The sequence below is a fragment of the Heteronotia binoei genome, chromosome 1 (genome assembly GCF_032191835.1).
Source record: "Heteronotia binoei isolate CCM8104 ecotype False Entrance Well chromosome 1, APGP_CSIRO_Hbin_v1, whole genome shotgun sequence".
Lineage (NCBI taxonomy): Eukaryota > Metazoa > Chordata > Lepidosauria > Squamata > Gekkonidae > Heteronotia > Heteronotia binoei.
Window position 1 is genome coordinate 205,928,401 of NC_083223.1, and position 25,475 is coordinate 205,953,875.

The window sequence follows — 25,475 nt, forward strand, 5'->3', positions numbered from 1 at the left end:
ACATTCTGTCCCTCGCTCACACACATGCATGTGGATGACATTATGCCCTTTTGCTTCCAGGGCCAAGTACCCTAACCATGTCATGGGATGCCAATATTTCCTTCATAATTTTCCTCTGCCAGCATTCGTACATAAAGGGAAAACCCACTCATATGTAATTTATATATGTGCCCATCTGTCTCTTATCTATGCATTGAATCTTCCCTCTCATTTCCATCCACTTTATTCTGTCCTGCACTTGAACTCTTTGCTTGGCTTGTCTACAGGAGATATAAGCTCCACTCCTGACATCTCCATTTTAAAAGATCTCAGGAAGCAGGACCTACATCTGAAATGCCAGTCAGAATGAACAATACTAGGTTAGATAAACCAGGAGTCTGAGCAGTCTGTTTTTCTCCTGATTATAAAGCAGCCCCTTACATATTGCATCTCTTCTGCAGTGCAACCAGCACTAAGCTTCTCATTCCACCAGACTACCTGCTTTCTTAATTTGCCACTAGTAGACAATGACAGTTACAGTGCAATCCTAACCAGAATTACACCCTTCTAAACCTATTGGTTTTAATTGAAGGATATAAGGATATAATTCTGTTTAGCATTGCACCACTAGTTCCTTATCTCAAAAAGAGAGGAGGAGCAGGATGTTCTCAGCTACCAACATTTTAAAAAGAAGCCTAGTGCAAATAAAGACAAAGAATGCGGCACACAAGCACACACAATTGGGATTCTAGCTTACCTAAGTGTTAACCCAGTTCTAGACACATGGTCAAGTCTGACAAATTTGCAGAGCAAGCCAAATAGGAAGCTGAGTTTCTCCATGAAATGTTACATGAAATAAACATTCCGAAGTATAATGGTGGAAACCCCCCCTCCAATCCAATCCCACCCTTTCCCAATAAAAGAGGAATGTATCTAATATTTACATCTACTGGTGTGTGATGTTGCTGACCCCGAATGGCTGTTGCCTTCCACCACGGAAGTGGCTGCCTTTCAGTGGTGGGTGAATGATCCCTATATTGGCTGTTTGTAAAGCACTTTGGGCTTCTTCTGGATGAATGATGCTATATAAATATAAGGTGGCATAACATCAAAATATTTCATATAACTTGGCAACATTGTAAGAAGACCGAGTTCGGTTGTCACATGCTAAAAAAGACAACAGGCACTAAATACTAAGACTTTTCTGTACAGCTGTCTGCATTAGCATCCACCAAGGAAAAAAAATGGTAGAGAACCCTCATGAAATCTTCTCAAGCCATGCGGTGGTCAAGCTGTACCAGTGGCTCCCATCCACAGCGATCCTTTACATTGTTGCATTGCAGGGAGTACTACTGATTTTCCTTGGGTCACTTATGAGTTGCCAGCTCTGGGCTGGGAAATTCTTGGAGAGCTGAGGGTGTAGTCTAAGGAGCGATGGGTTTTGGGAAGGGAGGAACCTCAGAGGCATATAATGCCATCGAGAGCTGATCTCTGTAGACTGGAGATCAGTTGCAATTCCAGGAGATCTCTAGGCTCCACCTTGAGGTTGGCAAGCCTAGGTCCACTGCATGATTCACAGCAGGTTACTGGAAAGGCATAAGGCTGTGTACAGAGAGTATCATTTTCATTGACTCAAAAAGCCTATGACCAACCTGTTGTTGACACATTCACTTTTCCCTGTTCTTCTAGTCAAACAGGTCTTTTAAGTTTTCAAACCACCACAGAAGCCTGCAAAACCAGCTTACCAAAAAGCCTAGTGGGAGATGAGGAAAAAGTGATTGTGTGTACCATACAAAACACAGACCACAATAAAGAAAAAAAAAATCAAATCAGTGGGGCTGGTGATGGCTGATATAAATTACACCTTGGTCCTTGAGTTGATGTATCATTGAATAAAAGCCAATTAATAACAATACACCTTCCAAAATTCTTAAGAGATTAGAAGAAAGTGACCACAATGTTCGTTTCATAGAAGAAGTCCTACCTAGAAACAAAATGAAAACATGGGATGCAGTTTGCCATAGCATGGGTAAAGTTTATGGAGAATTTGAGTGTGGGTGGAACAGAAAACATAGGACGAGAAGAATTTAACACAGCAAATTTAAACTAATGTGATGTTTATTTCAGAAGGCTTACCAAATGATACCATGTGTGTCATTATAATAATTGAAACCCAAACTATGTTTTAAAAAACTTAGATGATTAACACAAAAAAAATCAAGTTGGTGTGAAGGAACAATTACTTTAAAAAAAATCTCGAGGTCCTAATATTCTGTAGAATGAGGGAGGATGCAGCTGTATGTCGACAGCTTTCATATCCTCATTTGAATAATGTGGCCTGAATCTGTCAGTTTATTCATCCTCCTTATGTTCAGTGTACTCTGCATCAACAACAAATTAAGTTGTAAATAAGAGACAATCATCACTTTTGTTTTTAAGCAGCTACTGCATGGAGAATTTCAATGTCGTGTCTTTTTTGATGGAAAGAAAAAGGGGGCTCTACAGTGGACACTAATGTAAGCAGAATATGAGGAAACCGCCTGCAATGGAACAATTGAAGGAGCACTTTGAAAATGCTCTCCAAAATGCTCTTGGATAGTACGCTAATGCCACCAGTAGAAATTTCACAGATGCAAAACCGTGCCATCCAATTGTGTTAAACAATTTGCAGTGATATCCCCCCCGCCAATATTCTCATATAGCTAAAAGAGAAAAGGGGGGGGGGAGAGAAAGCAGAATCAACCCCAATACACACGAGAGAGAGAGAGAGAGAGAGAGAGAGAGAGAGCGCACAAAATTGAACACAACACAGATCTGAAGATACTGTAATTGCAAAAATTAAAAAGTTAATAAGTTTGGCAACAAAATAATTAGCAAAATAAATTTAAATTAGCATTCAGGAGGGTTAAAACATGCAAAGCAGAGATTAAAAGTAAGGGTTTTTCCTACCTTTACATCTGAGAAGTACGTTTTCAGCATATTGGAACTTGGGTACCGGGTATAAAAGAACATGAGCTTGGCCTTTTTCAAGTGATTAGGCGATAACCCTTCCTGCATGTAGGATGAAAGTAGTTAAGGAAAAATGCTTGGCTTGCAAGCTGATGCTTGTTATTCAGGGATAGTAAAGTCCAGATTGCCCAAAGTAGCATTCTGCTTGCAGCTCCTTATAACTGCAATTACCTAAGAACAAGTGAAGCTGGATATACAAAGTGACATCTTAAATGGGTTTGCAATCCTAGGTGCTCTTACTTGGGAACAATTGTCATTGAACACTGTGAACTTTAAAAAAAGGTAAAGGTAGTCCCCTGTGCAAGCATCAGTTGTTTCCAACTCTGTGGTGATGAATGTGAACTTACTTCCAACTAAAACTGCATAGGATTGGGCTTCCCACTGGGCTCTTGGGGTTGGTGGCAGAATTTTTTTCAGGTTAAAATTTGCTTGCACCTTGTTGCTAAGGAAACAAAGATACAATGCATGTGCAGCAAAAAGACAACTCTTACTGGAAGATTTCCATCTACATATTCTTTTCCCCTGAGTAACACACGGATCACATATCAAATTTGGCTAACAGTACAAATTTTAAGAATGATTTTATTGAATATCACCAGCTGCACCTTGAGCTTCAAAATCTCAGTTGCTGAACACTGCAATGCCTCAAGAACTGGCTTTTCTAACAGAAAAGGTTAGAACTTCTCTTCTTTGTCAAAATATTTTACTTCATGACACACAAACACACACTCCAAGCATTTGGGGCTAACGAATCAGTAACGGGAGGTATACAAATCAATACATAGGCACTTACCCTGTGAGGAGACTATTTATCCTGCAAACATCATTACCTTTCAGATCTATAAACAGAAACAACTAAAAGAGTTCCCAAGGGAATGTGGAGCTAACCATAACCATCTAGGCAGATCCCCCCCTTCTTCTTTCCCTGGCTTCTTGGCACTCCTTTGTGTACTGTGTGCTAGGGCCGTTTTGGTCACATCTGTGCAGCAGGCTGGCTCTGCCATTTCTGCAGCAAATGAATGGCTTTATAATTTATCAGAAATGAAGATGCACATGACAAAAATCAATGTGGCCCCCACAAGGTCAATTAAGAGAGCTCCCAGTAGCTTCTTAGCGGGCTGTTTCCCTTAAAGACAATCAACACACACACAAATATATCACTTATTTAATAGCAAGTGTTGTGGGGAAGAAAGGTCAAAGAAGTTCAAAGTGACCCAGAAACAGAAGCACCTTCACTGAACAACACAGTAGAAATTTAAGGGAGGAAAGATGTCATATTCTATGATTCAGCAGAAAAAAATCCTACTGCTGCTGGATATATATATATATATATATATATATATATATATATATATATATATATATATATATATATATATATATATATTGTAATACCATAACAATCTTTAATAGAATACAGAGCACTGTATTTTAGGGATTTCTTCATGGGAAAAGAGATAACAAAGGCTGCTCCCCCACCCTTTACAAGATGTTGAAAATGTGCTGAGGATTGGCTTTGATTTCAAAAAGCTGTAGAAAAATATTACATTTTAAAGCTTCCAATTTATATATGCACACTTTAAACCACTTGTTATACTTTGATTACAAGAAAGATAATTTATGACTGACATGCTTCTTGTGCCAAAAGAAGAGTTGGAAGAACCTCCAGTTACCTCCATTTATTCTGATACAGAAGTCTAAAAGAGCATTACACTCAGCACTGCCATCCGTCAAAATGCATAAGTAAAATATTAGCAAGCTGTCAACCTATAGCTCAGCAATAAGAGTTTGAGACAAGTAAAAACTTGTCAAACAAAAAACTCACTTTGTTATGCAGTTGTGTCACAGAAGCCTGTCTCCATACATATGCGCACACACAAATTTACCAACAACAATCACTTAACAGTTCTGCTTAGAAAATTCTGGTATGTCATAATAGATAATTATGAGGTGGTTAACCTAGGAATATTAACTTCAATTTACTGGGAACTTTGCTTTGCAGATCCCACTGAAGCAAATGGGAGTTGCATGAGAAAATGGATGCACTAGTGTGCTTCTTATTCAATTTAGAAAACATCGCAAAGAGAAGCCCATGATGAATTATGCTGGCAATAATGGCATTTGTATCTTGCCTTTTTTTTCAAAGAGTGGTCTACCAAGGTCTTCTTTTTTTATCCCAAACTAAGCTGGTGAGGTAGGTTAGAAAGTAACTGGTCTAAGAGTGCCTAGAAAACTTCATGGCAATATAAATCACGGCATCCTCAAAGACTAATACACTATCCAAAAGACTTATTTGGGTTGTGCATATTTCTTGGTTTCAGTAGAATGACAATATGTTATTTGAAAACTTTACAAAAGGCTTTACATGGCAGTTTTAAGTATACTTACTTATAACCCCCTGAAATAGTTGGGGCTCATTCTCTAGGAAGTGTACTTAATACTGTAGCATTAGTAGATCCTGTAATTATTTCATTTGCATTTAGGATCTGCAAAGAAAGGGTGTGTCATCCAATAATAACTAGAAAATGATCAGCGCTGAAGATAACATGTATTGCATGAGGATTTCAAACTTAACATATTCACAATCCCTCTTCTTGCTTCCCCAAACATCACCTGTAAATCTTAGTGCAATCTTAAAATTCTGTTTTTCCTTTCCTGATACTAGTTTTCAATGATGATGTTAGTGCTGAAAAAACATCCCTAACAGCAACCAGCTAACAAACCCTGAAGAAACAATAGGGAGACGACCCCCTTGCTAAAATCCAAGCTGACCAGTTGGTTAATTTTCCCTTTAAGTGCTTGTGCTGAAAAGCGACTGTTCTTCCAAGAAAGCACTGGCTGTTTCCAGGATACTTACACACGCACAATGACTCATGATGGAATAGATTCAGTAAACATACAGCTGTACTGAACACGAGCTAAGCTCCATTCAAGGCCAGGAAAGAAAATGAGCACAAATAAATATTAAGGAGGTAAAATGGGAGGGGGGAGAAGGAGTGAGAAAGGAGAAGGCAAACAGAACACAAACAGGCTCTGCCCCAGCAGCTCATGTGGCTTGCTTCAGTTCTCTTTGCCATAGCTTTGTGAAGACAGATGACATTCAATTCTATGTGTAATGCAAAATAGACAATAACTGCTGAAACTTGAGCCAGCTGCCAGGTGTAAAAAAAAATAAATAAAAGAGAGAGGGCAAAAGAAAAGAAAAGATGATAAATCCATAAATTAATGAAAGACATCTGCTCAGGAACATAAAAGATCAGAGAAACTTGTATGCTGCAGCTGAACCTAAAACAGTGTTCAAACAACCTGAGAATTAGAGTGTTGTGTCTATTTACAAAGCACAATGCTGCCCTCCTAAAAACAGCAGCGGGAGAAAGGGAAATGTAAGAAACAGGAAGTAGTGAGAGGGTGAAGGAAGGAAACAGACAATGTACATTTTCCAGATTATGCTTTCCATATATAATATAGATTGTGCCTTCTAATCCGAGGTATTTGGGGAGGGGGTTGAGCTTCTTGGATTTTACTGGACCTTAAAACCTAAGAACTTTGTTCTGTGAAGTTTTTATTTTTGTCTCTTGCCCTTTGACATCCTCTTATATGATCTTGCTTGAAAACACTACACTTCTGTCAAATGAAGATAGTAGAGCAGTTTGACTCTGAAGAGCAGAATTTTTTTTCCAAATATACCCTTCCAAATGTCATCAATATACTCCCAGGATTTGTTTAAACAGGCTTGTGTATCTTCATCTGGACTGAAAAGACACCACTAAACTGAATTTAATCTCCTCTCAATTTAATAATGTGCTATAGAACAGGATCGCATTTGTTTTAAATAATTTTACGTTGGTTCATAAAGAATAATAGATCAAAATGCTGAAATTTGTTAAAGCTCTGTTTGTCCAGACTGCCCTCAGAAGCAGCCTGACTTCGGCACTGGGATTCTGCTTCAAGTCTGTGTTCTTAAGAAGTTTCATGAGTTTTACAAAATTACCTTTCAGAAGGGAAAAAGTGGCACTCTTCCTCTGCGAATATCATCTTAATACTCTAACACACACACACTCTTCCCTCACAATCTACTGTTGTGTTTTTAGTATTCTCTATGCAAATGTCCTGAGGCTGAACAAGGCTATTTTTCTTGAGATGCAAAGAGGGTGCCTGACAAGGAAGATCATGCAGAAAAACAATTGGCTGTCTGTTTCTTTTGCAATTTGAATAAAAACTTAAATATTTGATTAAACATATTTCGTTTGCAAAGATACACAATACATTCATAACAAGGCAGGAACTCGTGGTGCAGGTGCATCTTCTCATCTTGTTCAATGCAGCATACAAACGTTAACTCTCTCCCTTCACCCTCAAACAAGGAGGATAATGGTTAGATGCCTTTTGCAAAAAAAGGCAAGATGTATTTGGAAAGCAAAACAACACAGTACAATACCAAGCCCCACCCCCCCAAAACAGAAAGGGTTCTATGCTTTAGTTTGCTACCAAAATCTGAACTTGGCTGTTATCTGCTAGTCTTGCGTTCTTATCCTGGATAGATTCTCCAAGGAAACAGATGTTGCTTTCTGTTCCAAAGGAAAGAACTGCTGCTCTTAAGGAACATTCTTTATATATGAATATTCAGCCATGTGAAATAAAGAGGAACAAAAACAAAAACCTGGTCAAGAACAAACAGACCTTCACATGCCTCTCTCCCATTTCATTTTCCCAACGATGAATTCCAGATAGCACAGACAAAATGGGCAGCTGCAGGAAAATAAAATGACTGCATATTCTAGAAGTAGTGGCCACCGTGGAAATATAATTGCTTTTAAAATATATTTGCAGCCAGCACCAAAGGGACTGGAGAAAGAATATGGTGAATAAGACTGAGACTGCTTCATGCACCATTTTTTCTACATGTGCCCATAGGGTACATAGAAGCACAATAAACTGTCTCGAAATGCTAACTTGTATAAATGATGGTGAAACCAAAAGAGGTGTTGATCTGACCAATACCAGGGATGGAAGGCAACTGGGAATCATATCAAAGGTGTTCCACATCTCATTATCAGCAAAGGAAATTTAAACCACCTGGTGATATTATAAAACAGGCCACAATGTGTGTGGTAAAGAAGCAATAGAGGGAGAATGCAGCCAATACTGAAGTCAAGATTTCATCAATTGTTAATTTCTAAAGAGGCACTAACAGGGAGCAGGTGAAGTCAAGCAACTCAACTCCTCCAAAACTGTCATGTTATAATAATGGCTGAATATGAGAATTAAAAATAGAACATGTGCAAGTTGGAGGAGGGGAAGCTATGGATCAAATGCTATGGGAGATACTATGCAACAGTTATTCCAGAAGTATTAAGGAGGCAATTGATCACCTGCTTATCCTGCTAGAGCCTAACAGAAGGAACAGTAAAACAAAAAATATAGTCCTGCCTACTCAAGTTATTCAATGATGGAAGTGCATAAAACTATGGATTCAGAAAGTAATACTAACAATTCGTGCTTCATTTGCATTTTACTATGAAGTAACTTTGATTTTGCAACTCATTTTCAGCACCACTTCCACTGACTAAATTGAAAGAGCGCCAGCCAAGTTTGTTGGAAGTTATGCTTATCATTCTAGCTGAAGTCAGATCTAGCTATGGATCCTGTTACTTTAGAATGTAGGTGAAGGTCTCTCTGAAGAAGAATAAATATGAAACACAAAAAAGATGAAGAGGAAAAAAAGGCTGAAGCCACAATTCTTAAATCACTTACTTCATACTGAAAAAGTATGGAAGAGGTGAATTGAATTTTAGGGTTGACAGATCCGAAAGCAGAAGTCCCCATTTCCAGGCCCCAAGTCCCCACTGCCAATCAATTAGCTGATGGGAGGGAACTTACCAAGAAAAGAGGGAGATCCAGCATCATCATGCAAGTGACCCAGAAGTGACAACATCAGTTCTGGGACATAGATACGACACTGGTATTTAGGCATAAACTCTATGGTAGAAGCCAAATTTACTGTAGAATTTTTGCCCAAATGCAAGAGTGTCTCCCAATGTCTTGGAAGTGATGATGTAACTTCCAGGTCACATGGGAAGTGATGCAGATACATCACTGTACCTAGGCTGGGCCTCCTTACTGCCCCCAGGAAGTTCTTACCCCTACCTCACTAGTTGCCAGGAGGGATCTGGTAACCCTAGTTCCCTAGCAACTAAACCATCTTGCCTTTCATGCTGTGATCACTTATAACTCAACAATGGGGCCTTTTCCCTTGGTAATTGCTCATTCTCAGATCAGTTCCATTAAAGGATTCCTACCACTGGTGCTACATGGAACAGTGCTATGTGAATAGTTTACTCACATAATTTGTAGCCCACTGGATTATCCAAGAGCAGACTGTGTTGTGAACTGCCTACAGGACATGTTTCTATATATCTGGAGAATGACTCACAGGAGTCACCAGGTGTTGACTGACTCTTTAGTTCCAAAACCTGTTGGGATTTACAAGATAGGGAAAGGACTAAAAAAAATGCTGAAATCTATGTTCTACATATTTTTGTTCCATCTATACAGTACTTCAACAGAAAATGTTCTTTCCTTCACACTGCTCAAAACATTTGCCCCAGTACTGCCTTTAAAAATTCAACTCTGCCAAATCAGAAATAGGTTCTGTCTCCATAACCCATGCTCTTCATAACTGTTAAGAGGCTATTAACAAAGTCGTTGAAGCTACTGCAAATGCCAGAGGTCAGCAGAAGCTCATACCTCATAGCCCCGCCAAAGATGTCAAACAAAGATGACACTTCTTGTTACACAATGTTAAATATGAATTACCAAGCTAAAAGATTCTCTATGCCAGATCAACCCATATCAATAGCACAGTACCTGGAGTAAGCAAGTTTCTTGTATAAGTTATTATTTAGCCTTTAAAGAAAACAAAATAGAATAAACTAAGTTAGAAGTACATAAGGCCAGCACTGTGTAGCAAACAGGGCTAGGCAACCTTTTTTTGGCCCTAGCATCAACAAATGCAGCATCTACCTGTGAAGATGCCAGTATGACGACAAACAGAAGGGGAGAGGATAAGGAGTGCACTCCTAGGACAGAATCAGACACACTCAAAACAAGCCAAGCCCCTGCAGTGCCATCATCTCCAGGAATCACCTTAGACACTGTGGGTGACTGCTCAGGTCTGGGAAATGTGAATGGGCATAAGCCATGCCCACTGGATTCATTGCATTACTGGGTCCAGCAATGCTGCTAGTGCCTCAGTTGCTTGGACAGAGATCTTGCTTGGGGTTATAGATCCTGGATTAGAATCTGGGAGATCTGGATTCAAATCCATGGTCTGCAAATCACTCACTTTTAGTTTAATTTACCTCACAGAATTCTATATTCTTGTGATATTTTACTTCACCTCTACTATATTTGGTGAGGAGAGCACTGGAACAATAACTTTACTAACTGTTCAAGGATGGGGGTGATGGCTGGAGATGCCATGCTATTACAACTGATTACAGGCAAAAGAGATCAGTTCAGCTGGAGAAAATGGGCATTTTGGAAGGTGAACTCAATGGCATTATACCCCACTGAAGGTCCTCCCCAACTTGAACTCCACCCTCCTCAGGCTCCATCCCCAAAATCTCCAGGTACTTCCCAACCTGAAGCTGGCAAACCTAATGGAAATACTTATTCAGGTATGATTACTTCCTTTCCAAGTGTAGTATTGTGGCTGGAGTGTTGGACTACAGCTAGGAAGAACTGGGTTCAAATCCCATTCAGCCATGAAGCTTACTTAATGACCTTGGGTGAGTCTAATCTATGTCGCAGAACTGTGAAAATAAAATGTGGGGACAGTCTCACTGAAATAAGCAGGACCTAATAAATAAATTGGTAAGGCCAACTATAGTATTTGGTTCCTTTTGGTGTGATTCTGAAATGGATTCACTGAACAGAAAATAATGGTTTACTTTTACTGAATATTGGCAAGCTCTTGCGTGGTTTTTACCGCTTGCAGAGAGGGCAGGATAAAAGTCTAATGTAAATAAATAAAATAAAATAAAAATACATTAATTATAAAACACAATTGACCATAGGAGCAAGATGAATTTTAAATGTGTAGAATTAAAACTAACTTTTAAGGAAATAAAACTCAATAAAACTTACCATACATTAACATGCATAGGACTGAGATGTAAATTACTTAAAGTCATTATGAAAATATATGCATCTTTTTTAATTGTAAAAGGAACACCGTTTCTTTTACCAAAAGCAAAACGTTATTTAAAGCTTTAAAATTGTGGGTGTTATTTCTTTCCTTTAAAAAAGAAAGAATGGTAGAAGAAAGCAATGCCCTATAAGATTAATTCAGCTGAAGTCTTATATCTAATTGTACTCTCAAGCTTTGCCAAATGATTTGCTTTTTGTATGTTAGGACAAAAGATTTCTGTGTATGGCTGAGCAGAGGTTAACCATGCATACCCAGCAGCTGCACAAGAGCGGAGAACAGGACTCGGGGTGGGGGGAGGACTTGATGCAGCTTAAATACATCAGTACCTGTATTTATTTTGTGTGTGTGTGTGTGTCTGTTCATTTACCCGCTTGAGAAATAAATGGAGATTTTGCAGCCTACAACTTGTTATTTGAGAAGAAAGCACCAATGGCATTGCTTCAATTCAAACCTGGTGTGATTATTTTGAAAACCTACAGAAAACCTGCACAATCAGTGCTTGGACACAGAACATGTCTGGGAAAGCAGGAGCACAGTGGTATGCCCCACACCTAGACTCTGCATGTTCAGTATATTATACCTGTTGACCACAAAGGATGCTATTTGCATAGGTTCCATGTGTACAAACAGAAACTCTGTAAAAAGTATCTGTGTTTTGGTGGCCACAAAAACTTGTAAAAATAGCCTGCACTATCCTTACAAGTGTCATTATATTGCTGTCAATGGGACAGATGCTGGAAAAATATCACAATAGTGGCATTATGGAGCTTTTTTTAAACAAAAGAAAATGATATTGTTTTTCCTCTTCAGGAAAGTCAAGCAGTTATTACCAGGCTGAAATCATGGACCTACGTGGTCCTGGTGACTTCTTTTCCAGCATAGATGCTATTTAAATACATTAGAATTGAACATTTCATGTAACCCAACGGGTTTACCAGGCTGCAGTCAGCAACTCCTCGGAGAAATTTGGGAGTGAGGCCTGACACACTGGTATGTGAGATCACTTCTGGTAAAAAAAACAAAAGTGATCCTTTAGACACTCTAGCACTTACAAAACTTTACAGTTTTACCATAGAGTTTTTTGTAAATGCTAGAATGTCCATTGGAAGTTAAAACTGGAAGTGATGTCAGCGTGCCAGCTTGTGCTCCATTCTCTCTCCCCTCCCAGTTTCCTTATGCTGGTGCCTGTGGCAATAGCGAGCAAAAAACAGGGATGCTGAGAGGTCTCCCACGAAGCATAGCTAGGTAAAGAGTTCTGTTATCAAGTACTGAAGCTTATTTAACTCACAGGTTCATAGCTGTTTTATGGAGTTCACATGATCAGAATATTCTTTTTAAGACATCTGATCTATCAGAAGCCAGCAGCTACTAAACCAATAGCTACATTTGAAGGTTAGCTAGGCCCAGAGCAGAGCAGGACTGATCTGCCAGTAAAACCAGAATAAAAGTAGAATCACTGTCTCCTGGTACCACAGCATGCCCTCAAATGTTTACCCTTCACTATACCTACCTGTCAGAGTAAGGTGCCTCCAGAGGTGGATCAAAGTCTTAAAATCTTGCTGTGAAGTCACACTTTTTATCAAATGCTGCATCTGAAACAACCAAGCCTGTCAATTTCTAGGGCTGCCAATGACAAGCTGGAAAATTCCTGGAGATTCAGGGGTGGAGCATGAGGAGGGCAGCATTTGGAGAAAGATCTCAGTGCAGTATAATGTATAGATTCCACTCTCCAAAGCAGCCATATTCTCCAAGGGAACTAATCTCTGCATTCTGGAGATTACTTGTAATTCCAAGATATCTTCTGGGCCTCATCTGAAGGTTGGCAGCTCTACTCAGTTTTGAAAGCAGGTTGGTGGGCTATGGTCTGAGTAGGAAAGATGTTTGCTTTAAAGAGAGAACCTACCTCAGGGATCATGACCAAAGCTTTGTGGGTCAGAAGCAAAACTCTGGAAGGCAGGGATACTCTTTTGGCCCTCCCCAAGCTAGAACTGATTTATGCCCCAGAAATTTCTCTGTTTTTAAAGTGACAATGAGGTAATTTTTCCTCCTCAGATTTATAAGCCTCATATCTAGGATTCTAGACTTTACCCTTTCTGTCAGGATTAAAATAAAATGCTTTTGTGGCAGCGTGGAATCAGAAGAGAATCTGAGTACAGTATAGTGTTACCAACTCTGGGCTGGGAAATTTGGGGCGGGGAAGGACCTCAATGGGGCACAATAACATAAAGCCCACCCTCCAAAGCAGCCACTTTCTCCAGGTGGATTGATTTCTGTACTCTGGATATCAGTTGTAATTCTAGGATATCTCCCGGCCCCACCTAGAGTTTAGCAATCCTCATATAGTATTTCCTAAAAATCAGTCAGGAAAAGAACAGATTTGAGCTACCAGTGAATGTTCACTGTTTAGTACAGGATTTAAATATTAGCTTTAGACACCATTAGACGGCAACAGCAGCTACAGAAACAATAGATATTAGGTATATAACATTCCTCACCCCACCCCACCCCACCCCACCCGCCAGGTAATCTGTTACCAAGCAAAAGAAAATGAATCATGCAAGATATAGGCTTTGTACTGAAAAGGATATTGCACTCCCCGAGTAAGGTGAGATTTCCGAAATATCTTGTAGATCACCACACTCAGACTTGATGAGAGATATAGAGAGGCTTTCAGCGCTGCTGGGTGGATGTGCTGGCGAACAAGGATGATGGTTCATATGGTGCGATGACATCTTGGTCCTCAGACTTGTGGTTTCCCTTGTTAAATCTAAGGATTCTGGGGAAGCTCTGTCTTTCCCTGGAAAGGAGGCAGAAGGAGCACCTAAGGGATTCTGAAATGGGTATGCCATAAGAGGAAGCGGAAATGGGTGGCGGAAGGAAGATGAAGTGAAGCCTGTGGTCGCAGACAGCGGAGACTGATGGAGAGCAGCATGATGGCTACCAGGTGGGGGAGCAGAGGCAGACTGGTCAGATGAATTTTTGCGGACAACTAGGGGCAGTGCTTCTGTTTGGTCTGTGGAATTAGGCAGTGGCACATTGCCAAAGGTGTCTAGTGGGTTTGGAATGATGACATCACCAAAACACTGGAGCCGCTGGTTGGCTGTGTGGAAGTTGTGGTTTTCCCCATTCACGGCAAATCTTGCTTGGGGGATCTGAAGAGGTGGGAAGACCTGAGGAAGTTGGCGGGCAGGTTTAGAAGAGAAAACCTTAACCACTGTGTCCACAACCTGAGACATAGCGGTGTTCAGTTCCTGCTTCAACGTCTCAGCCAGATGTTTGCCTTCAGGGTGAAAAGAGATTGGCCCGTGCTCTTTATCTTTTGGGCCATCTTTTCTGGGTTTGTTTTCTGCTATCTCCTGTTCCCTGATCAGAGCCCTTGCACGATCAATGAATTGCCCTGGATCTAATTCACACATTTCATTATCTGACCTGCCCACAGAATCTCTTGCTCTGGCATCCAGCATTTCTGAACGCAGACTGTCTTCAGACAGGTTACCAGTATCTTCATCATTTTCAGAATCTGTGCTGTCATAGATTTGGTAGAACTTTTCTTGCAGCTGGCGCAGCTGTTTCTGCATGTCCTCCAGCTGCTGTTTCAGCTGTCTGCGCTCCTCTCGCTTCTGTTCTTTCCTCGCTGAAACCAGCTGCTGGAAACTCTGCTGCTGCTGCTGAGGCAGCTTTTGCTTGCGTTTATTTTCTCTGTAACTTTCTCGGGGACTCACAGATTGTGGGGCCATCTCTCTTTCATTTTCATTGCCCCTTAATGCTACACTTGGGGAATGGCTCATCCCCCGAATGATATTCTCAACCCGGGCACGCTTAGCTCTCAGGTGCTCATCGCATAACCGATCCATATCAAACTGGCTTATCGTAGGCCTGCCAAAAGGGGAAAGACACTCCTGGGGGCTGTCTCTTGAAGAGTTGCTGCACACATCCTCCTGATGTACTTCTGAGCCTGTGCTGGAGAGACCACTGGCTTGAAAACTGGGCTCGGTGCCACCATTTTTGTTCATGTTATTTTTCAGCAGCTGGGAAATTATGGTTGCTCCTGGAAAAGGCATCATGGCATCTTCATATGAGTTTGCCCTCTTTAGCAGCTTGCGGAGCACATTTGACTTCTCCCCATCTGCATGCTGCACCACTGAATACTCAACATCCTGCTCTGAACCTTGGGGATTCATGGCACTAAGAAACGAAGCTCTTGCCTTTGCAAAAAATGCAGATGCTGTCCCTACCGTCCTTTTCACTCCAATGTCAACTCTTCTTCTCTTGGTTTGCCTGCTTAAGAGGGCTGTGCTGTCATGGTCAGGCATCACTGAACTGTTATTGTGCCATCTTCAAAAGCTTGTCAGCTGGGCACAGCTCAAGAATCCTGGGACCCTGGCCAACAGAACAAAAGGACTGATGAATCATTTTCTTTAAATTTCTCCAAATTTCCTGACCTCAATCCTGAATCAAATGCAAAATGCATAGGCTCTGGGATTTATGGCACATTACAATTATTGCAATTTATTATGCACTCTGCTTGAAATGAAACATTTTTAAATATTTCTGCTCCACTGGTTTAAGATGGATTAAGATTTTTAAAAAGAGAGAGGAAAAACTGCTTAAGCACCAGTAATATGATTCTCTTGCACAAATGCCTAAAATGATACTGTTTATCTTCAGAAGAAATAGTAGATTAGAATAACACAGACTTTGACAAGCAATTGATTAAATTTAGGGCATTGAGATAGACATTACAGAAGAAGATGAAATAGTCTTTATTGTTAAAGCAAGATATCCATATAAAATCTGGGCTGAAATGAATTCACCTTCTTTGAAAAAGGCATAAACATAGCTTTAAACTCGGAATAAGGAATTTAACTTGATTTTACAGGGGTTTACATTTATCATTTCATATCATGAATATACAGGAACCTTGGATTGTCCAAGGTCTCAGGGAAAAAAATCCAAAAACTAATTGTTTGGGGAAGGAAAAAACATTTTGCTTTTTTAAGGTTCATACATCACTGGTATATGAGAATTATTCTATATTTGTAATATCTCAGTCTCATACAAACAGTCAACATTGTACCATTTTAAATTCCCCGACATACTTTCTTAAGAGAGGGAAAAGGGAAAAAAAATCTGTTACTCTCAACTACTGGAGTATTTTAACTTTTCCCAAACTATGGTATCAAGTATTTGTATAAGCAGGAAAAAAGATTTTTGGTACTTTGACACTGTTGTTTTAGAACTGCTTCCAAAAATAATATCTCAGGTGACTAGTTGCACCATTCTTATATGCTGCATTTTGGATACACAAAACCTTGTTTCTGACACACACTTTCAAGACTGAAAGAAAAATATTGAGATAAAAAGTATCATCAACCAACTGTGTGAGAAAAGGTTTATTTTATAGGAACTGTCTGTTTCTCAGGAATATAGATTTTTTTTTAAAAAAAAAAGCACATTCCCTCACATTTTATAAAAAGCTCTTGACATCATTTGCGACTTATTAACTAGTGATGCTAAAGTCACATTGCACAGGAGATATTACAGACTTCTTCCGGTGCCTTCATGTTGGAAGCTATAACACGTTAAAATTAATTTTTTCTCCATACTATGTTTAGCTAATATTAAACTTCACGTTTGCTTAACAGAGCACAATCTTCACAATAACAGGGTATCTTGCCAAAGGCAGCGTACAGACTTTCTGGAGCTGCTCCCATCTGTTTCGGTTCACCTGTAAAAACATCTACGTGCTCCCTAGAACTACATCTGTGGCTAGTTTCTAAAGAATGACTATCCATGCAAATAAGCATAATTTCAGCATGAAATAATCTGTACAATCAAGAGTATAGTAAATGCTTGTAAGTGCATTAGCAGAAACAGAAGAGTCTTTCAAAATTAAAACCACGCTTTTTCCATTTGAAGGCTATTCACCCAACTATTTGGGGTGTGTGAAAAGAATTCTCATGAGATTGTTTTTTCCTGAAAACTATAAAATGCTCACCTATATTTCTGTTTAGTTGTACTCATAAAAAGGACAAAGTTACATTCCTTTCAATAAGACTACGAAACTAGAATTCATGCTTTCCCCCTAAACATATAGAAAACAAAACAGCTATCAGTCTGGCATATCTCACTGAATTAAAACCAATAACTTTGTCAGAAACAAGCATCCTATCTACATCCTGAAATACCTTGGTCTCCATCTATGTTCAACAGAGTTAAAGAGGTTCATCTCAGACTACAGTAGAACACAATTTATCTGAAGGTCTGGCAGATAAAACAATTGGATAATCAGAAGTAATGATAAAAGGAGGCCCATTTAGACAGCTCTATAATTTATACAGAAAATGATGAAGAAGATGATATTGGATTTATATCCCGCCCTCCACTCCGAAGAGTCTCAGAGCGGCTCACAATCTCCTTTACCTTCCTCCCTCACAACAGACACCCTGTGAGGTGGGTGGGGCTGGAGAGGGCTCTCACAGCAGCTGCCCTGTCAAGGACAACCTCTGCCAGAGCTATGGCTGACCCAAGGCCATGCTAGCAGGTGCAAGTGGAGGAGTGGGGAATCAAACCCGGTTCTCCCAGATAAGAGTCCGCACACTTAACCACTACACCAAACTGGCTCTCCAACTAGTAGCAAATCCACCATGAATCTGGGTAATCATGACATTCAGATAATTTATAGTCTGATAGTAGGTGACAAAGTTCTCATTGTTTTGCTTCCAAGTCTAATACATAGCAACAGTTTTTAGGAGTAGCTGGACACCATTTTATTCTCATTTATCTCATGCATTTTAATGGGGCAAAACCCCCAATAATTTAACAACCCAAAACCTAAACTGTAACTGAATGGCTGCTTGCATAAATAAAAGGCAACTATCTGTAATGGTGGAATTCCCTTGAACAGACTGAATCTGAGGACCATATTGTCTCTTCACAATCCATCCTGTCCTCCAGCTCCTTTACCAGTCTGAGCCTCATTGAAATGAGAAGTTTTGTTACAGTAGGTGAATGTGAGGAATACAGCTGATGGTTTATGACACTAGTGTGTGCATAGCTTTGAAAACAGCATTAAAATGCAGGAAAAGGAAAAAGTGTGTGTGCGCTAAATAAGCAATGGTGCCAAACTTTTTAAACTGCATGTCAGACCATTTGATAACAATTTCTGCATATGTTTAACTTTGTATACTTTGAATAGTGTACAAGTCTAAAAGAACACCCCAGATTTTCTCTCTTACCCTAGCTGCAGCTTCTTTCTCCTTTCTCTATATCCTACCTAAGGGCACAGAACTTAGACAGGCCTGCATATCTGCAAAACACTGACTAAATAAGTTGATTTGAGACATCATAAAGTCCTTCTTCCAAGGATTCCATGTTCCTGTTATCATTCCCACTAACCGTTCTCTCCTACTTCACTTCTGCCACTAGGAAGAAGATCCACATTGCCTCAGTAGACAGAAGGTGATGCCCCCTTCTAGTTCTTTACTCACCGCTCTCTTCCTGGAACTCCACCCCATTTCTCCCATTGACCTTCTGCACACTCAGCTTACACAATATTACTCTGCTGTCCTTACACCACACACTTCTGTCTTCAAATGTGAATGATGATAAATATTTTACTACAGCTGGAGAACTCTATCGGTTCCATTTCTTCAGCTGGATAAACCTCCATTGTTATTCACGTTTAGACTGCAAAGTCTGAAATGTGTTGTGTAAGGAGGACATAGCAAGATGGCATCTGCTGTGTGCTCAAAGGATATTGGCTCAATTTCTTGGTTTGAAAAATGCCAAAGTGAATTGACATCCTGAAAGAAGCAGAATACTGCATCCAGCAGAATGTGAGATTTTGTGTCAGCAAGAATGCACACATTTGATATGATACAGCCTTTCCTACTGGATATGGGAGGAAAAATGAGGGAAGGATGAATAGGTGATATATCTATTCCTTTCCATTTCAAAGGAGAAAACTGATCCAATTTCAGCATACTCCTTTCTGAAGCACACAATCTTCAGAATAACAACCCAAAAATCATTTAAGTTCTAGATTTGGTTAACATTTAGGTTAATATTTATAGTAATGATGAACTGCAGATTTGAAATTGTAAAAGTTAGTCTTGGCTTTTTTAATCCTAGACAAGTATATTTCATTATTAGAATCTTCAATATAGATGAAGGACTTGATGAGGACTCTGTTTCTGGAAGGTGCTGAAAAGGATCCAGCTGAATGCCACCTCTTCAGGATTCCTATGTCTAGAATATATAATCAAGTATTTTATACTCATCTTGAAAGCTTATATTTTGGAAATCTCATTGATCTCTAAGGTGCTACTGGACTTGAATCTAGCTCTGGACTCAAATCTAGCTCTTCTGCTGACCAGCACGGCTACCATACTGAAACCGTACTCCTCTAATGATCTCCACTGCTACAGCTTATATCTTGCCTATCTAGAATCACCCCCACCCACCTATACACATATATTCAACTGCAGATTTGCCACACTGAGGGTGTTATGGGCCCTGTAACAATGCAGCAAATACAGGACATACATATAAAGCTAAGTGTGGAGCAGATATTCATAACTTGTTTCTTGGAAGATGTGTATGTGTGTATGTATGGGTATTCCTTTATCAGTTTCCTTAGATGTGTGAATAGGGAAACACTTCGAATAGTACATCACAGGCTTCCTAAAAAGTAATCACCTTGTATATTTGCTAATTTCTGCTAAACTGTTTTCCTATATGGCTAAAAGAGAAACATTCAGGAAAATGGAGACTATTAAAATAGCAGGCAAGTAATGTTGCACTTAAAAAAACTGAATCAAGCAATACAAAACAAAGTTCCTTGGTAGAGGTCCTTGATTGAAGCTTCAGGTTATAATGACTGACCAATGAGAAATGCAATAGGAAAATCACCTCTCAAAGTTCAAAATTGCTGTTATTTACTTTACTGTACTTTTTACAAGCTTGCATTTTGTACAGCTAAATAAATGTAGCTGTCAATTTAAGAAAATTCATATGTGACGAAACTATTCTAAATGGACATGGCTTTGGTAGAAAGGACAAGGGGACGTGAGACAACAGCCATTCACATAGGTACACATGGATTATTAAATCTGAGAATGTTGCACTGCGTGGAACTGCTTTTAAATTAAAATCACTTTAATGCATTTCTTAGAGGTATAAAGTGATAATTTCTCAAATGCAGAATTACCATTTCTCCAGTGGTGACAATGTCAATGTTATTTTAAAGACTTCTATCTTTTTAAAAGGAGCAATTGTTGTGAAGGAATTTAAAAAGTAGAAGTAATTAACAATTTCAAAAGCACTGATTATTAATCTTTGTTTTCTGCAGAGGCATCATTTAAATATAGAAATTATAAACATTAAAGCCTATCAATAAATATGCCAATCTCCAGTTAAAGAAATAAATTTGATCACTATTTAGCATCATGGGCATGCAGGGACCAATCTGGCAAGGTATTAAAAAGCTCCTGTGAGGTACTTAGCATCCTCACTCCTACATAATATACAAGGTACAAAGTGTCTTGATGACTAAAAGGAATTACTCAGCATCTTATCAGTTTTCTGGCTTCAGAATATTCGGTTGGGGGGGGGGACCCTCTCCTATCTGAAAATTACAGTGTACATTATACATCCTGCAAAGATGTTTGAGAAAAGGACATTCTTCCCAGCAAGGCATAATATATCATCAAAAAAGAACACACCAACAAAATCCACACTTGAAATCTCAGACCTCATTGTAAATTTAATTAAGATTACTTTAGTTGTCACTCATCCCGTAAAAGATATGGAGTCTCCATATCCAACTATGCACAAAAATCATCCACAGAACCTGCTTACAAAAATCACTCTACCATTCTGCAATGGGGCACAATTAAGATATCTGTCATTATCTGTAGGTGCTACAGAAATGATAAACTGGCAAGCTGGAAAAAATGCTGGTTTAATGTTGACCACAATGCTAACAGAGAGGCCTCCTTTCAATCTGCAACGATAGCAAAGTTATGTATGTAGAATATTGTTTTAAGAATGTTTTCTGATATGCAGTAACTAATCAAAAAACAGGAAGGTATGAGTTGTTTTATTTTTAAATATAGGAGGTAATTCCATAAAGCATTTGAGCTTGAAGTACTATTAAGCACTTTTATCAGTTAGAGGCCTCGTGAGTTGGAAACTACAAACTGTTTGGTGGCACATTAGCAAATAAAATGAAAATATAAGACACAAAGAGCATGTGACTGCATGTAAATTGATTTACAAGCAACTAGATGAATTTCAAAATTTGTCAGAGCCTTCAAGGTGAAGGAAGCACCAAACAATGTTTTTAATTTTTAATCTAATAGTTAAACGGCTGCATTTCACATATCCACCATTAACCTAGTAGGCAACATTCTCTAGAACAAATGACAGATTCGCATATGTATGTGTAGACTTGCATCCTCTATACATACATACCAAATATAGTCTACAAGCTTTGGAGATGTGCACTAAAGACATACTGAAGGTGCGCAAAATTAAATGCCTACATTTGTCTTCCAAGGAGGGGAAGAGTGTGATGGTCCACATTTTTTCTTCCAATACTTAAAACTACATTCTGTTTCCATAGAAGAGGTTGCACATTCCTGCCTTATCCAGGTTCTCATGGTGAACTATCCATAATGTGATTTTAACAGAAAGAGGATATCCAGGATATGACATTTATAGGATATCTACAAAGAAGTAGGCCATACAAAATTTAACGATACTTTCTCCCAGGTGCACAGGATTATGGATTTAGTTGGTAATTTATATGGGCATCTTCTTGGAAGTAATCCTATTGAACTCTTACTATCAAGTAAAAATGCAAAAAACTGGGCTGGAAAAAGCCCTACATGGGTTTTCTATATTTAAAAAGGGCTGCGTTTAATGAAGGATGCCTTAAGCGCTTTCCTTAAGACCTATTATTAGTTGATTTTTATACATCTCTAAATAATTTGGAAGATGAGAGGCACAGGTTAAGTTTACAAAACAGGAATGCCAGAGTTGAATTTTTAGTTCTCCTCCCTGCTCACTCTAGAACCCAGACTGAAGAACTCCTCTAGACTTGAATATGCTCCACAGCCTCCCATGCTTCCAAGGTAATCCAACAAAGCAGGCAGAAGACTTCTCAGTTCTCTTCCTTAAGCAAGGCCATCTCCTTTCCTAACAAAGCACCATAAATTCATAAACAGTCGCGGTGCTGAGGATCAACAGAGGGAGAGGGGGAAACTTGCACCTGTCTTTCTTGACACAACACACCTGTCTGGCACTGCCCATGCGCACTTGGAGCCAGACTCCCCTTGTACAATTTCAATAGCTTTGCCAAAGCAGAGGCAAAGAAAGAGAAGCGCATGAATCTCCCCCACCCCTTCCACCGCTCTTGTTAGAAGAGGCCACCGGGGGCTGTTACAACTGCTTTATAGTCAAAACTGCTGCTCGATCGCTGCTTTACAACTGGCTACTCTCTCTCTCTCTCTTCCTTATGCCAAGATCGTCAGACACCCGTCGCCCCCTCCATCATTCCCACCTGCCATGCCATTCTCTCTCGCTTTTTTAAAATGGTACAGTCTCCCATTCTAGTGGACACTTTTCTTAGCAACTAACTCCCTATACACACACCCCCCACACCAAAATGTAAGCATACAGAGCATGAGAGAGAGAGAGAGAGAGAGAGAGAGAGCTGTCCGACAGCCACTGTCTGTAGCAGAAGAGCAAGACCGTCGCTTCGGGAAAGAACAGCTTTGTCATATTGAGTTTGTGCACGAAGTGGAGATAATCCCCACCAAGTAGCCAGGAAACCTTAAAAGAATAAGTATCCCAGCACGAGGCTTCTCTGTGGCAGGATCTCACACACACCGCTCCCCCTCCCCCCCCCCCGCGCCAAACCTAACCTTTAAGCACACGCACGCCTCTCGCCAAGACCCACCGCCACAAGCACTCTACTTACAAGTCAATGAGGTGGCCAAAAGTAAGCCGTTTGTGGCACAGAAGCCTAGCAAGGACGACTCGTTTCCATCCCGAAGGAAGCATTTTCTAGCGCACACGCACACAAACTCGCTTTGCTTCTTTCAAACGCACACTGCAAACTGAAGGAGGCTTACATCAACTTCAACAGCTCCCCAAAAATGCGGGTTCTTCTATGCACACAGGCACCTACTCTTCGGAGAAAGTCGTTCAACACCGCCCCCCCCTCCCCCGCCCCGGTCCTTCCACTAAACTCCTATCATTTCAGCAGAACCCAATCCCAAAGCAAGAAAAAACGCATTTAGGATTGCAGCCTAAATCTAACTACTTGATCCTTAAACTTCCAATTCATCCTTTCAGTCCCACTCATTGAACAACATTCAGTCCATTTCCACATCCTCCTCCCCCCCGCCCCCCGCCGCCGCCGCAATTTATCCCACTCTTGGACTAGAGAAAGAACCCGTCTGAGCACTCCGGACTCCTCTCACTTCAGGTTTAGCCTCTTCCGTGTATTTTTTTTTTTTAAGGAGAAGTCAGGGGCATGCAAACGATAAGCAAATCGAAGGAGACAGAAAGAAAGGCAGCGATTAATAAACAGGACAAAGAAGAAGGAGCAGCCCAGGAGTTAGAGGGAACCGGGAAGGGAGGGGGCAGAGCAAAGAAAGAGAGAGCAAGGAATCTCAGGACTACGCTCACACAAAGCTGAACCATTCCCCCCAGATCTTCAATAATAATAAAAAAAAAAAAATCGAGGGGGGGGGGCTAGGAAGGCAGGGAGCGAGGCACAGCAAGCAAGGGACAAGAAACAACCCCCACCGCGTACACACACTCCCCAACCCTGTGCTTTCCAACCAATGTGACGGCTCTAGTGAGGCACTGGAGTCAAAACCGTTATGGGTTTCATTGGATGAACGGAACGGCGTTCTTCATTGCACTAACTCTTTTTAACAACAACGATAACAAGCCGGCGAGAGTGTTGGTTTAAAAACAAAAATCCTCAACAAGAAAGTAGCACCCCGCGTCCAACTTGATCCCTTGTCCGAGCTGAAAACCATCCCCTCCTGCCCAGCCCGGCGCCCTGAGAACGAAGAAAGAAGAGAAGTGAAGGGTGAGCGGTACTTACTCAGTTGCAAAGGCGATGACACTGAGCCCCCTCTCTTATTTTCCCCCTGCTGGTTAGATAGAAGGAGAGGGAGAGTCAGAGAGAGGGAAAACGCGCGCGCGCACACACACGCTCCCACAAATAACACAGGCGCCCCGGCTATCTTGCGGCTGATGAATACTGTAATTGGCCAAGGGAGGGTGAAAGTGAGCGTGCCAGGGTGCGTGTGCGAGGGAGCCGGAGTGAGTGTGCACGGGAGAAGGAGAAGAAGGAGAAGAAGAGAGAGGGAAGAGCTAGAAAGAGATAAAGCAGAAGACAGGCGAGTGACGGGGGCGGGGTGGGAGGAAGGAGCTGTTCTGCGCCTCTCTCCCCTCTCCCTGGCTCTAATTGTCTATTATTTCTGCAGGCAGCGGAGCAGCCTCGTTCAGCTGAGGGCTCCGCACCACAACAAGATTTACTTTAAGACACAGCTGAAGGAAACAGGAAGACTACACGTCACGCTCTGAGTGACGTGCGCCAGGCCCAGCGCCCAATCGGGAGGCTCCTTCGGATTCAAGGGGGACAGTGAACTTGGGAGGAAAGAGAGAGAGAAAGAGAAGAGGAGGAGAAACTGGTCTGTCTCCCTCACGCACTCCCCACCCCCTCCTTTTTCTCCACCCCCCCTCAGTCCATCGTTGCTGCCGGGAAGGAGACTTTTATCACCAAACTGGGGGGCGGGGGGGGGGAGTAGGAGAGGGGGTATTGGGCAGGCAGCTGCGCCCTGTCCGGAGTTCAGCCTTGCCGGTTTGATCACTTTTTGTACCTAAAGATCTTGGGGGATATTTCTAGCGCATCCCCCCAAAAAGGTGTGCCTGACCCCCAAACTTGGTTCTCTACCTAATCGTTAAGAGCTAGGCGGGGTGGGGAGAGAGATGTCTTGTGTATTCTTAGTAAATGTATTTGCTAATGCAGCCTAGAACTTGAGCTGCTCAATGCGCGCAGCCCGCAAACGGGCGCAAACTAGTAGCGCAGCTAAAGAACGGTGCTTTTCAACGTAGGAACAATAGACCAAGATACCTTCAAATCGTACCACATCCTGAGGCACCAAGATCTGACGTGGTGGGACTTTTCATTTCCTTTAAATAACTGTGTAACCACACAACTGCCATCCCGATCCATAAAGCAGTTAAT

General features: G+C 40.7%; 1 protein-coding gene across 1 annotated transcript in view; it reads right to left on the reverse strand.

Annotated features, from left to right (window-relative positions):
• PROX1 (prospero homeobox 1) overlaps positions 1 to 24,889 on the reverse strand; it is a 78,011-nt gene extending 53,122 nt beyond the window's left edge. Inside the window, exons 1-3 of the mRNA XM_060246883.1 lie at positions 24,327 to 24,889; positions 13,787 to 15,580; positions 2,929 to 3,040 (exon numbers count right to left, since the gene is read on the reverse strand). Of these exons, the coding sequence (XP_060102866.1) occupies positions 2,929 to 3,040; positions 13,787 to 15,513 (1,839 nt within the window). The 5' untranslated portion in view covers positions 15,514 to 15,580; positions 24,327 to 24,889. The remainder of the gene's footprint in view (positions 1 to 2,928; positions 3,041 to 13,786; positions 15,581 to 24,326) is intronic.
• Between the last annotated feature and the right edge of the window lie 586 nt (positions 24,890 to 25,475).